We start from the raw sequence: 15,609 nt of genomic DNA on the forward strand, positions 1-15,609 counted from the left end.
AATTAGCCAACGAAAGAAAAAAATTGAGGAAGCAGAGAGAGTCGACACCGGGTGTAATCGAAGGAGTGGGAAGATAGGGCGCTCGAGTGGTTCTTCGGCGAAAAAGCCCTGCCGAAGAGGCGCCCGACCGCACCTCTCCGGTTATCACACCGCTCCCTCGACGGAGGAGGGAGCGGGAGACACACTTAGGGATGTTCTGACGGGTCACAAACTTGCCGAGAACTTTCATGAAAGGCGCTTTTTGGAGGAAGAGGCCTCAAAGATGCGGATGCACATCCTTCACGAGGTTTTCTCAGCAGAGATTGTGTGTTTGCAGTTCAATAGGTACTTTCCTAAACGAGGAGCTCTCGTCATCTTGTGTGGCAATGATGAGACGGGGGATTGGCTGCGGGGTCAGGCTTCAGGACTGAGGGTCAGTGGCTCTGAAAGGATATGTGTGGTCTTTTTTAGAGAGACCTCATAAGATCTATCAAGGTCTTCCTCAGGGTCGACGGTCCTGTGGCCGGGAAGGACTCTGTAACCATCCTTAAGGCCATTAGCAAACAAAATTCTGGAATTTCCTTGTCTGACTGGAAGGTTGTTGGAGATGCCCACATGGGAGGTTTCAGGACGATGGTGATGTTGGTTGATTAACATTTTGCAGCGGCTCTTAACGTGAGGAACTTGAGGGTGTTCATTGGTGTAGAGCAGGTCCAGCTGAGGACGCGGGGTGAGGCGACTGATCATGGGGGTCAAGGTCCTTCAGGTCAATCTGCAGCACAGTAAAGTGGCTTCAGCTGTGTTCTGGAGACGCTTTTTGGCGGAAAATTTTCACGTGGCTCTGAAACAGGAACCCTGGATTTATAAGGGTAAAATATCAGGGCTTTCTATGACAGGGGCAAAATTGTTAGCGTCTAGGTTAATATGCCAGAGCTTTTACTAACTGTTGTAAGCAACAAAATAATAGCATTCCTGTTCTGGAGTTTTGTTGTTAGGATCTCGCCACAGTCAGGCTGATGAGAGCTGGGACTGGACGAACCCTGTTGATTGCATCATCATAACTCCCTATGGCAATAGGCCGCCCCATAGAAGAAGAAGTTAACCTACGTTGTTTGATATACTATATAACAAAATACAATGTCCAATAAGAATATGAACAAAAGATAATGGAAAAACAATAAAACATACTAATAATAATACCAGCAATCAGAAACAATAAAATGACAGTTTTAGCAATACCACAATACTCAAAAGTAATGTATAGTACCTACAAGACGTTTATACTGAACTAAATATAGAACTTTCTCTTTAAGGATTTCATTCCGTTATAGAAGACGTCATGGTTGCAGGAGACGGTATTTCCAATTATGTGAAGTCTAGGCGATGAACTAACGTGTGTATCATTTGGCGTTGTGGTGAAGAAAAAAGGTTTCGTAGACTGGTGTAAAATTGGTTGCTGGTATTTATATTAAGGAGTTTTTCTATAAAGCATTTTATTAGCAGTAAATCGAGATAGTTTAGTCGCAGGTTGCTTCAACTATTCATCAAATTAGGAGAAGTGTGTTCACGATCACAGATACCTTTTGACAACTTTGACCTTGAAACCTACTAAAAATCTACTTGTGATAGAGAATCAAAAAGTTATTCAAGTAAGGTAAAGAAGGAACCCTTGCTTATCTTATCGCTCTAAACTAAGGCACTCCAAATAACAACCAAATAAGTTAAGTCTGGGATTTGTAGCTACTTTTAAAACACGGAATATTCCAGCGAGTTTGAACCGAAAAGTAATAAAATATTTGTATGAAATGAGCAGTTTTATGAAAGGAATTTTGAAAGTTTAAAGTGTAAAATGTTCTTGTTCTTCTACGATACTTTGATGGTTTAGTAAGGTTAATTGGGAACATAAAACCGTGGAAGAAGAACCAATATTAGTATGACATTTCATATCACCCAATCAAACCCATTTCATGAGCTGAACTATCTCATGGAGGATCATTGGTTAAAGATATATTAAGTTTATTTGGAACTAAACATATTTCTATGGCAATACATTCACCATCATTCCTATTAGACATGCCTAAGGTATCTATCTGGCAGATGGATGCTCTGAAACGTACGCAATCATCAACACTTCTGACATCAAACCTTGACCCCAGTGCCCATATCTCGGACATTTGCAGCAGGGCTAATCGTGTTCTTGGACTTATCAACCGAACCTGCCGCCAGCACTTTGCTATTCCTGCCATAAGAACACTTTACGTCACATTAGTTCGGCCAATACTAGAATACTCCGTTACGGTATGGTCCCCACATCAGGTTGGTCACTGCTCTAGTCTTGATGCTGTACAAAGACGCTTTCTACGGATGGTTGGCGTGAAGATGGGATATCGCTACTTGGAGACAAACTTGGAGGAAATGGGACAACAGCTGCACCTTCCTTCCTTGGCTGCTCGCAGGGCTCTACTGGATCTCATGTTCCTCTACAGACTACTAAATAGCCTTATTGATTGTCCGAATATCCTTCAGATGATAAACTTCCATGTACCTCGTCAGTCTCGTCACCCTCAGCTTTTCTCAAGGAATTTCCATCCGACCAACTACACCTACTACAGTACTCTACCCCGCATAATGAGACTTGGTAATGATGCCTGTGCTGATCTTGACTTCTTTGGCCCTTCTACAGAATCTTTCAAGCGGTGTGCACTCGCTTTCATCCTAAAGTAACTCAACATGTTTTCATACTACTAATTTAACTAAGCTGTAAATAAGCATTATGCATGTTAATTTATTCTATTATCAATCGTCAATTCTTATTTATTAATTGTTACTATCCTTGTTATTATAATTGTTATTTACTATCGTTACTTATTATTGTTATTTATAATTCCATTTATTATTGTTATTTATAATTTGTTATTTATTACTGTTATTTATAATCTGTTATTTTTTATTATTATTTACTATTGTTATCTATGATTGTTGTCATAACAGCTGTTATTCATAATTGTATTTATTAGTCCTTGCACATTCTTTTGATTGTTATTAATGTCTTTTCTGTGCAGCAGCCTTCTTCTTTGTTGTTTTCAGTTGTACAATTTCTATGTAAAATGGTGTATTGCCGTAAATAAATAAATAAATAAATAAATAAATAATAAATAAATAACACTACCACCGAGTGGCTTCATATCAGGAGCTTTTACTTCTATGATGCCATCCCAGAAGAACAGTGGCTCTACTAGTGGCTGGAGATGAAACATGGCTTCGCCAGAGGGGCCATGAAGCCATAATTTAGCCAATGCTGTGGTGACAAAATTGATCTTAGCAAATTTTTTTTATTTTATTTCAATATTTCAAGAGAGAGTTGAGACTAGCCTGTCATGACTTACATATCGTCTGATAACTTTTTCCCCCATTATTCTTGTTGTGTTGTTAACTGTTGTTGTTGCTCTGTTATTGTTTCTGCTTGTCTTTTGTTACACATTTATAATTACGACTGTGCCTCTTGGTTATATATTTACATTTATTGCTTGCATTTGTTGTTTTTATAGTTTTTTTTTCTCTGTTGGTACCTATATATATATTTTACTCTTGTTATTTATTTACAGTATTTTCCCCATTGTTGTTTACTTTATATAGTTTATTTGTACTGTTATTATTTATCTCTTTATTTATTCATATGTCACGTCTTAGACAGTAGTAATGTGCATGCATTTAAGTTAAATATATTTTTTTCAGTTTTTTATTTACCACTATCAGTCATTAATGTTAATATTTTTTTACTCTTGTTATTCATTTAAAGTTTATCTTTCATTGTTGTTAATAATTTTATAGTTTATTTGCACTGTTATTATTTGTCTGTTTGTTTCTCCATATGGTATCACATCTTTTACAGTAGTGTATTTAAGTTAATACTATCACTAATTTATTATATACTATCACTAATTTTTAATATAATTTATACTTTCTTATTACATTAATTATACGGTAATTATGCCTAGATCTGATTTAGAGTCCAGTTGCATGTTTGGTTTGGCCCTTTTGTTTAAGTATGATTTAATCATCTATCATAAGTTAATAAATGTAAATTGGTTTTTGACCGTTGGAAGGAAATAAATAAATAATATCTTATAAAGTACAATCGTATAGTACTTTAAAATATATTCTATGTTTATGGTTATGTTTGAATTTATTCTAAATTTATAAGAATGTTTAGAGTTTATTTTCACCCGATTTCAACAAAAAATTAAGTATTTATTATTATGCGCACTACAACATCCCTTTTATAGTATTGTGGTATATGCAGACTTTTATGACTCGTTATCTAAGGGACTTTAGAAACTTGACCAATTGTCAGACACACAGAAGATTGATTATTTTAGCACTCGAGGGATTGAGATGGTTACATAATTACGCAATATTATAAATTAATGTATAGTTTAAACAATTTGGTCCACAAACTCAAATATATTGACAGACAGTAAACGATATTATATAAAACGAATTAATGCGCATGGGAACGTTAGTTTATCACTGTCTTCGGTAAGTTCCTGATGTGTTGCATATCATTGTAATTTATATGTACGTAAAAGAAATATCTATTGTTTCTCTGACCTCCATTTTCTATTGAACGGTGTTAGCGCCGTTGTTTGTCGCGATTGAAACGAACGAAAAGTTGTAAGTTCGGTAAAATTTGCCGACAATAACTGAAACGTTCTAAGTTAGTGAAAGAATCCTGGCCATTAAAACCGTTCTCGGCTGCAAGAAAGAAAAGTTTACAACCGAGAATTTCGAGCAGCAAACGAATAACATTTCACTCAAGTTGGACTTCTTTGAACTCTTCTTTTAAGTTTAACTTCTCCAACTACGTGAGTATTTTGGAGAAGTTTCCGGCCCCGGTCTTGTAGCATAAAGTGTTGAAATGTTGAATGAGAGTATTCAATCGGATTATAACTTTCTACTCGACAAAATAAAATTATATTTGCTGGGGTAATGTATTTCTCTTTGATGTATTAAAAATATTCAAAGCTTCGGGTGATTGTAAGTTCGCATTGAGCAGAAAAGAGTCTTATAAGGCTAAGGGTTGTGTACAAAGTTGCTTAAATACGCCACAAAGCTACCTGCAATTTAATAAACATACAGTAATACATAACCTTTCTAAACTTTACTTTTTGGTCGTGCTGCCTTTGAGATGAAACTGTAACGTCACAGACGCCAGGGTTTACAAGAGTTTGGCAAAACCTGGAGGGTTAGAGGTACGGAAAAGGAAATAGCTTTTCAAGCAGAAGGGATGTGGTAGGAATTGCCTCAGAAACTTCTGATGGTGCAATCTTCCATGGTAAAAGAAGAACTTTTATACTGCAGAGCCGGACCTAATAGGCAAATTTGTATACCGATAGAAAAATATACAAATGTTTGGCTTGTTACGTAAACACCAAATTGTCTAAATTTCTGTAGGAAATTTTTATTGTGTTCTTCCATTTTAAAGGCATGTTATTTTTCTGTTAATAAGGAAGTAGTATTTAGTCTGTTTTACCTTTCTATTACATTTTGAATACAGTGCGGAAACCTAGGATAAAAAATGTTTTTTTCTTAAGTTTATGAATATTAATATCATAGCGTTTCTGAAACACAAATGCAAATGTTGTGTTTAAAATACATTATTGCTTTGATTCTCCTTTCTTGCTAATTTGCTAATGATGCTATTAAAAATACATATCGAGGCTGTAAATGCTCTGAAGTATATCTCTGGATTATTTATGATCCTATCAGGTGTACTTGATCCTAACATATGCCAAAACTTTACAGGAACGTTCAATAAATACTTTAACGCCTACTTTTTCGTGGTTTACATGTAATTTTCGAGGCATGAAAATTAGATGAAACAAATATAGACAAAAACTTATTGAAAATATTGATCATTGTTAAATATTACAAAATGCATAACTAAATTAGTTGGAAAATGTATAACTGCTCTCCTTTATAAGCACTAAATCTCAAAACATAAACATATTATCACTTTTAGCCGGTAGTATACAACAGACCATCACCTGCGTATATTTTCCCTGGCCATTTCACCAATAGGTAATTAACTCACATTTTTCATTCATACATACGTAATTAAATTTATTCCTCAAACCATTTCAAGGTGTAAATGTTCTGTTTAGTGATTATAAAAAGTAACTCATTGTTGTAAATTAAGTAAAGAAAGATCTGCACCATCTGCAAAGTACCCTTATATGCAACAAGGAAATAAATATACAGGGTGTCCAAAAAGTCCCGGGTCGGTTAAATATTTTTCCAAATATTTAAAATAGAGCTACAAAACCTTACACAAAGTTACTGGACATAAAAATCTACTATATCACATATTCAGTGATCCGCTACATCCTCAGGGGGGCGGCCCGCTAGGAGTCAGAAGAAAATCTTAAATGCAAGCATAGGTTGATATGCATATCAAATTAAAGGTCTTTATTAGTAGAGTACATAGCCGTAAACCTGACCTCAAACGGATAACCGAGTCAAAAATTACAGCCGTTCAAAGATGTGTATTTTTTTACATTAACCTAAGTTGCAAACTCTAGCCATCTTTGAACGGCTGTCATTTTTGACTCGGTTATCCGTTTGAGGTCAGGTTTAAGGCTATGTACTCTACTAATAAAGACCTTTTATTTGATACGCATTTCAACCTATGCTTACATTTAAGATTTTCTTCTGACTCCTAGCGGGCCGCCCCCCTGAGGATGTAGCGGATCACTGAATATGTGATAAAATAGATTTTTATGTCCAGTAACTTTGTGTAAGGTTTTGTAGCTCTATTTTAAATATTTGGAAAAATAATTAACCGACCCGGGACTTTTTGGACTCAAACTCTAGCCATCTTTGAACGGCTGTCATTTTTGACTCGGTTATCCGTTTGAGGTCGGGTTTGCGGCTCTGTACTCTACTCTACTAATAAAGACCTTTTATTTGATATGCATATCAACCTATGCTTACATTTAAGATTTTCTTCTGACTCCTAGCGGGCCGCCCCCCTGAGGATGTAGCGGATCACTGAATATGTGATAAAAATAGATTTTTATGTCCAGTGACTTTGTGTAAGGTTTTGTAGCTCTATTTTAAATATTTGGAAAAATATTTAACCGACCCGGGACTTTTTGGACACCCTGTATAGAACATTTATTTTTGAATATACTATATATTTTATGCCATATTTCACCCACTCAATTAAAGAGAACGGTAACCATCTCGAGTTACTTTGGATTATTGTAATAGCATATTCCCCGTGCGATCAGCAAATCGACTTCCAATTCACTACATAATCAATCTCGTTTGTCAGATTTAATCTCCACTTTTCCAATCTCAACTGTCGGCCATCATCTTATTTCCTGTGGTATATTGTTGTACAAAAATAAAATTAGAACTGACTCGACAGCGGATGATGTTAATCCTCAATCTAATATTTTTACTAGCGTGTTGTAAAATTTAATTATAGAAAAACGAAGAGTGCATTACTGTTGTCTAGAGTTACTGCGCTACCGACAGATTTTAAGTTATCAATGAGCCTTTAAAAGAGTGGATAGCTTTAAAATATCACAATACCTTCAAAAAATAACAACACGAATATCAGGCAATCATTTATTTTGAACCCTAGGCTTTTAAATTTAACTAATTTTATCTTACATTTTAATTTAAACACGACGAAAAACCCAGGTACAACCATTCTAAGCTGCATGTAAGCTTTGCATCTCTGAGTGCAAATCGTTCTTTTGATGACGAGTATATCAAATTATAGAATAAACTTGATATCCGATTATTTTTCTTAGAATATCTATTAATTTAAATACTCGCAGTTAAAGCATTACATGCGATTTCCTATTATAAGTTCGTCATATGCGTATGCTTTTTATGACACAATAAACACTCCTTGCAGTCGAAGAGTGAAACAGTGATATAAGTACCAACGAATGTATAACGTTTCAGTCATTTTCTAGTATAATAATTTTAAATTGGAATTACACGTTTTCAAGGTAAATATTATTTCAGTGTTCATTGGCAAAATTATCAAAGGTTAAGTATAATTACCACAGGTTCTTACAGGGTTTGCGCTTGAAGAAGTATTTCCTTGTTTAAATTTATTAATATTCACACGTTAATATCTGAAAAACTTACTTTAGTGACTACTTTCGGTTCTTATAGTGTTCTTCCGGTTGTCTTAGTAATTCCTGGTGTCCTTATATCGTTTTCATTGATGCCTTTATCAATACAATATACACATGTGTGGATCTGTAAAGTCTTGTTCAGTCAAACCCCTACTACATATTAAAATAACCTACTTCCAGTCTAAGATATTTCCGACGGCACAGCAGTGTTTGTCTTGAAGATTTTATTTGAATTTGACGATTCTCCTCATATTAATGTTCCAAGATTGCGCGTAAAAGCGTAATACATTTTTAAGACAATATATTCAGTAATGGTGTATTTTGTTATTTGAAAACAGTACAGCTCTTTATTTAGTTTTTAGTAACGTAAATTTTATGCTCATATGATAAAAAGTTGGAGTCGAAGACAACTCTCAAGAGTTGCAGTGGTTCAATTTTTAAAGTTAATCTTAATTTTTGTTAATCTTAATTTTTGTGAATAATATTTATTGATTGTTTATTATATCATGGTTTTTTTCTAAGTTAGAACTCACTTTATTAAACACACTCCTAAAACTGAATTTATTAGTTAAAACATAAATTAAGTTCTCAAATTTAATATAATTGTCTACGATAGTTACTTTCCTACACCATCTGCATACAAACAATAATAATTAAATTAGCAAATTTATGTCATAACTATTCATAACATTTGAGGAACAACGCAACGAGAGACAGAATATCAGATCAAAGCTTACTAAAACACTGCTGTTTAATTAATTAAGTCAAATTTCGTTCTGACTCGTAAACTTGCATTACAGAAGCCGGGAGTCGAACATTCTCCCGACAGCAGAACTTATTGTTAAAATTAGTCACAGTCTTTGCGTTCCATTAATTCATGGAGGAATTTCATTTGGTTCTTCGACAAACTGAGTACATCTCACAAATTATTAATTTCCTCTAAATCTCAAGCAAACCTGAACTGTAAAATTTGTCCGTGGGTTATTGAATTTATTGTAATAAAAATTGGATAACGAGCACAAAATATCAGTTAAAATAAAACTAAGGTACAAAATATTAAACGCTTTCAGCTACACTTAAAAATTCATGGTCAACATATTCACACTTATTGCAGAGTACCACAAACGCCTAGGACTGAAAGTGTTAACGAAAGCACTTTTTTAAAATTGTTTCCCGTAAAATAAAATTTATTTTCACCTTTATTTTTTGTTCGCTTACACATAAGCATTAAATACATGATACAAAGCCTTTTTTGATAATAACAAAAACTGTACCCTTCTTTGGTGATAAATAATCTTAACATATCTAATCTGCGTTTTATATACTAAACAAAGGAAGAATGACAAGTTATTTATGAATACACAATCAAACCACGCACTGTTAAAGAAATGTAATGTAAACTGATAAGTCACCGGTTAAAATAACAAATACGTCTTATACAACAGACTTATTTTTTTTACAAACATCTTTTGTAATAAAATGCGTGTTCAACAGCTTTTTAGGGAAACTTCAGGTTAACAACGCCAAGCCTGATTTTATGTATCTTTGGGGTGTATGCCTCCACCAACCGCACCCTGCACGCTATGACCTTGCTAGTTAGTTCAAGTAAATTGCTTGAAGTTTTTTTTATGACAACATGAATCCTAAGAACTTACTTTTGAGTACACTAACAGCATTTCCTATTTTCAGTGAAACGGCTCATGAGGACTTGGTTGAAATCTTAAATGTAAGCATAAGTCAAATTTAGAATCAAATATAAATCGATTTAAAACAAATAAATGCCACAAACATGACCTCAAAAGATTAATCCTCAGCAGGGTTATAGCCACTTAAATTTCATAACCGACAAATTTGAGCGAATGTTGCTCAATCTTACGACATCAAATAAATGGCGTTGAACCAAAATTACAGTTTATGAAACAAAGTTAGGAAATGCAGTGTAAATGTCAAATAATTTAAGAAAATGAATTTGTATTCCGTATCTTTTATAATAGATGTTCAAATTTAAATACGAATACTTGTTGGCAATTTGCTAGCCTGTGATCAAATCAGCCGAAGTCACAATTTTAGCATCCTTCAGCTGTTATGCGTTTTAAATTTTTCATTACACGATTTTTAAGACCCTCAATATTAGGTGGTTATTAATTCACACTTTATTTTAAGAAGTCCCACAAAATAAATCTAGAGGATGTAGGTCCGATAACCTAGTTGGCCGGCCAGTGGTACGATCCTATCTCTACGACCGATCCCACGCACTGCTAGAGTATTTGACTGGTAAACCCGTAAAAACCGTCAATTTTGTATCTACGATTTGCGGTCGTTTTATATTTAATATATGATACAGTTGCCCTGAGTTTTCTCTATAATTTTGATCTGTTCATAATATGTATCAATTTTTTATTTACAACATATTTCTGTTTCCACTAAATGTAAGTGATTTCTTCGTTACCACCCAGGAGAACTTATGTAGTTGAAAGAACCGAGCTATTTGGTTTTAATAACTGTGGCCGCGACTGTATCAACGAAATGTTTTATGAAATGTTAACAGAATCCTAAGCCCGAAAGTAATAACGAAACCAGCATTGAGGCAATCCGTAAAAAAAAGGTATTGTCCTTTTGGACAAAGAAGAAAGTTGTCTATAAAAATATACTATAGCTAGTAAACTTTGCTTTAGTTACATTACATTTTAATGTACAGAGGAAACAAATATTGAAGCAGGCTAAGCAGAAAATTCATATTTGTAGTTTTATTCGAAGATCTTATATTTATATGTGTATCATATTATATGCCAAATACAAAATAAATTAATCGTAAAAAGTAATGGCTCTGTGGTGTAGTAAAGCATATTCACCAGGCAATTGAGACACCCGAGTTTGAGTCCCGGCAGAGCAAGTATTTTTTGTGATTCAAACTTAATTGAAATTAAATTATGATATTGCCGTTTGTACGAATTTAATAAATATACATTTACATTACATAGTTAGTTATACATGTTATGGGTATCGCTATGGGTTAGCTATTAAGTATCGATGGGTATTCTCGATAGCTCTGTAACATCATTAATGATTTGTATTGTTTCATACACATGATGAACAGTTTTAAACAAAGAATTAAAAAGTATGTTATTTATTACCTCATACTTCGGCTCATTTATTTACAGCCTCTTCAAATCGCATTAAATTGGGTGTGATATTTCTGAAATATATTTCTACTTACTAATTATAACTTTTGTTATCTCAAAAAATGTAAAATGTATTTGAACAAGTTTGAAACGTACTTCACTTTTGTCCGGTTTTAGCGGTTAAATGCTCCGATGAATGACGGTTAGACACACTATTCAATAGAAGGCGTATCCGCCTATTGTACAATGGGGTAGGCCGTATCATGATATAACCAGATTAAACGAAAATTCTATTGCCGTCTATCACAATCTGACAATGTTGTTCATTATTCCAGCCTCACTCTATGAGGCTTTTGTGTGTAGTCCTTCAATCATTCAGTGAGGATTATGGTCGCTACACAAACAAAATTCAATTGTGTCGATTTAACAGGAAAGCATATTCATTTGGAAACAGTAGATATTGAAGTTTAAAAATATTGGATTTAGTCCCTCGACATTATTTCCCAAAACTCAGTTCGTCGGTCAAAATCATCCTCCACAAGTTTTTGGGCTAGAGTTATCCTATAGTTGTGATATTTGCTTTAGTTGTAACATTTAATAGCAATGCGTAGCTCATAGTATGATCTTCAGCGGCTTTTCTAACTGGATGCTGGGATCATCAACAAATAGTTTTAGTACATCTAACGATTGTTTTCCATTTTTATCCGGTTGAGGCCTGTCCCTCAATCCGTCTTCGGGCTCTGCAAACCGTCGGATTGTCATAAATACCGTAGGTTTACTGGGGGGGGGGAGTCTGTTAAGGAAAGTGTCACGAAACAAATAAGTGGTTTCATAAGGAACACACTAAATATCTATATTCACGCGTAGTAAGCAGTTAATCTTTCGGATAAACTACGATGTATTTAAATTAAAATTAGAATTACATTTTTAATTTTTAAAACCTAAAATGATCTCAGAGTACAGATAGATTACTTAGACGTAAAACGGTTCGCAAGGGTGAGGTTTGGGTGGGTTGGATGGGGTAAGAGGAATGGGACGGCAGGTGCATTCAGTAGACTACTAGCACTACTGCAGATATCGGTCTGATGGGTGTCTAGGATTTCATTATACTTCGTTAATATGACACTCCGAGGTACTGTTTCTCCATTTATTTGTAATCGTTGTATATTACTTCTTCAGTTATTTACAGTTTTTGAAATCGAAGCACTTGCGGTGTCCATTTTAAGTACTGATGTTTATGTTTTAGTCACGCTGGTGTGCACTTTACTCGTGGAGCAGACAGAACTGACTGTCTGTACTGATCAGATGAGCTGCATGCGCGCAGCGATATTTGTCCACTGATCAACCAATGCCCGTTGCACGTCTAGGTAATCTATCAGTACATTATACAGAGGTAGGCAAACGAAGCCCGGATTATAATGTAGCGAAGAATTGTTCACATTAAAAAAGAATCTAAATCTTTATGCTTTGTACCACTTCTATTAACTTTGCAGCCTAAGGACTCGACATTCGAGGCAATAAAAAGGCTGAAGCGTAGAGCTAAATCCATTTATCCTCGTATTATCCCGATAAAGTGGTGGAGACCGACTGATAATCTTATTTTCTAACAGGATTGCTAACAGAAATAAGGCCAAGAATTATTGCAAAATCGGATTTTTCTATGCGCCATTGGGTTCTTCGGAGGTGAAGACTAGCGATTACATCACTGATTTATTTAATTGAACGAACACAGTACCCGTAGAGAAAAAAATATTATCGGTCACAAACGATCCGATGAAGGAGAAAAACAGGAGATGGGGGTAAAAGAGAATTGGACGTTGTTTATGGTTGATATAGCTATAATTTAAAACTAAAATGTGATTTTACGTAGGAAGAATGTATTTACGCACAGATTTATTATTTTATTATTTTTGTCTTCCAACGGCTTAGCCAATTTACAATCAGTATAGTTAAATACAGGACATTATACATATATAGTAAGCAAAGTAGCACAATGTTGAGACGGTGTACAAGAGATATACAAGAAATATTAAATTGTACAATTGCAAAAACAAAAACAAAATATTTTCTAAATAATGGAGACAACAACGTGAAGAGTACAATGGCAAAGATTAAGACAAGATGCTGACTTAACGACTAATAAATGCCGACTAGTCAAACGTAACAATAAGCTAGAAGTAATAACAAACAACGGTGCAACAGAAAGCAACAACAATCAATAAACACAACAATAAACTGCAATAACAACAAGCTAATAAAAATATGCAAAAAATGAATAATGTGTGGTTAAAGCGATAACAATGACACAAACAAGAGATAAACTATGACACTAGCGATAACAACAAAGAATAATCAGTAACAATAGCCTGCTAACAATACTAGGCATGAAATGTAACAAGTTAATTAATACGGAAGCAACCTTGATCAGGCCATGCATAACAAAAACCACTTGCAACTGGTTGTAGTGGCCCTCTAAAGGCACCACTCAAGAAGCACATCACTGCACAAAGCCAAAGGTGGTCACGTGTCACGATTGGAGGCTTCGAACAGCTGATCTGAATGACGAGGGCGGGGTATGGAAGAAGTCTAGGTGATCAGGAAGTGTGTTGCCCAGGCGCTGGACTCGAAACAGTGAGCTATTGGCTGCATATTAAGGTATTAGTTGAGGTTTTCGCAAAAAGTGCCCTTGACCTCGTGCCAGAAGGTACCCTGAAGTTTATTCTTTCCAGCAAATCAGGGCAGTCCAACTCTCCTCTGACCAGCTTGTATAAAGAAAAGTAAGTCCTGACTGACACGCCTTGATTCCATGGAGGGTAGGTTTAGGAGCCGTGAGACTTCTTGCACAGGAACATCCAGATATCGGAATCCTAGTCTAACACCAACCAACCTCAGAAAACGTCTTTGGATCTTCTCTATGTTGTCTTTTAGATACTGCTGGTGAGGAGACCAAAACAACACTGTTGTATTCTAAGTGCGGTCTCACCAGGCAGCAGTACAAGAGTTTGAGAACGTTTAGATCAGTAAATGACTTAGAAGCTCGGAAGAGGAAGCCAAGGACTTGAAGAGCGCTATTGCATATATGTTGGACATGGGGCTCCCAGCTTAGGGAAGAAGTAAAGAACACTCAAGATCCCTCACCTCCGATGTTTCTGGATAGTGGCACACCTCTGACAGAGTAATCATGCAATATAGGTTTTGAAATGCGATAAAAATGAGATGCAAACACATTTGCTCAGATTCAGCGACATTTTGTTAAGACTACACCAGCGATCGACCCTGTTAGTGTCATCTTGAAGTTGAGCCACGTCCAAGGCGGAAGATATAACGGAGTACAGCTTCAGGTCGTCCGCAAACAACAAGTGTTTGCAATTCAGGGAAGAAACCACATCATTTATATACAAATTGAATAGGATGGGCCCGAAATGGGAACCTTGTGGGACACCGCTTGTTACTTTGAACTCCTTGGAAAGGACGTTGTTATATTTCACTACCAGCTTCCGGTTATGTAGGTAGCTTTTAAGCCACTGGAGGAAGGGTCCTGAAAATCCCGATGCCCCCAATTTATTTAACAAATTTTCATGGCACACTCTATCGAAGGCTTTAGAGAAATCCATTTCTATGGTGTCAATCTGCTTCCTTCGTTCAAATGCTTCGATGATATGGCTTTGAAAGAGAACGATATTGGTGGAGGTAGACCTATTTGAGATAAAGCCATGCTGACTAATAGTCAATTTGCTGCTGATCATGAATATGATTCTGCTCAGAACAATCTTCTCGATGATTTTGGCTTAGTATTGGTAAAATGGTAAATGGGCCTGTAATTCTTTATATCATTTACTGAGCCTTTCTTGTGTATGGGAACCACATGGCCAATTTTGAAGATAATCCGGGAATACTCCTTCTGATAGTGATCTGTTGAAGAGTGTGGTTTAAGGGACGGGCGATGACGTCAGCACAGTGCTTAATTACTGTCGGTGGGATTGAGTCGGGGGCCCGGACCTTTTTTAGTGTCAAAGATTCTTGAGTGTCTTCAAAAACTCCGATGGACTTATGCGGCAGGTAGAAAATTGGTGAATAGATGAGCTTGAGATTCGATTGGACTGCAATGGGTCATTGGCCGGATTGAAGACTGAGGCAAAAAAAGTCAGCAAACATGTTCGCTACATCTCTTTCAGAGCTTGATGAGATGTCGTCAAAACGCATGGTAGTGGGGGTTGCATTGTTATTATTTAACGATTTCATATAGCTCCAGAAGAATTTTTGGGTTATCAGTTATTGAAGTTTGAACTGTATTCATGTACCGGTTGAAAACAAGTGTTGGACAATGACTTGCACTGTGCTCTTACTGC

The 15,609-nt window shown here is 35.6% G+C and overlaps 1 protein-coding gene across 1 annotated transcript; it reads left to right on the forward strand.

The window, feature by feature from the left end:
* Nucleotides 1-2,052: 2,052 nt before the first annotated feature.
* Nucleotides 2,053-2,703, forward strand: LOC124363667. The gene has a single exon (XM_046818926.1). The coding sequence runs from the start codon at nucleotides 2,053-2,055 to the stop codon at nucleotides 2,701-2,703; it is 651 nt and encodes a 216-aa protein (XP_046674882.1).
* The last annotated feature ends 12,906 nt before the right edge of the window (nucleotides 2,704-15,609 follow it).

Source organism: Homalodisca vitripennis, chromosome 5 (assembly GCF_021130785.1).
Source record: "Homalodisca vitripennis isolate AUS2020 chromosome 5, UT_GWSS_2.1, whole genome shotgun sequence".
Classification (NCBI taxonomy): domain Eukaryota; kingdom Metazoa; phylum Arthropoda; class Insecta; order Hemiptera; family Cicadellidae; genus Homalodisca; species Homalodisca vitripennis.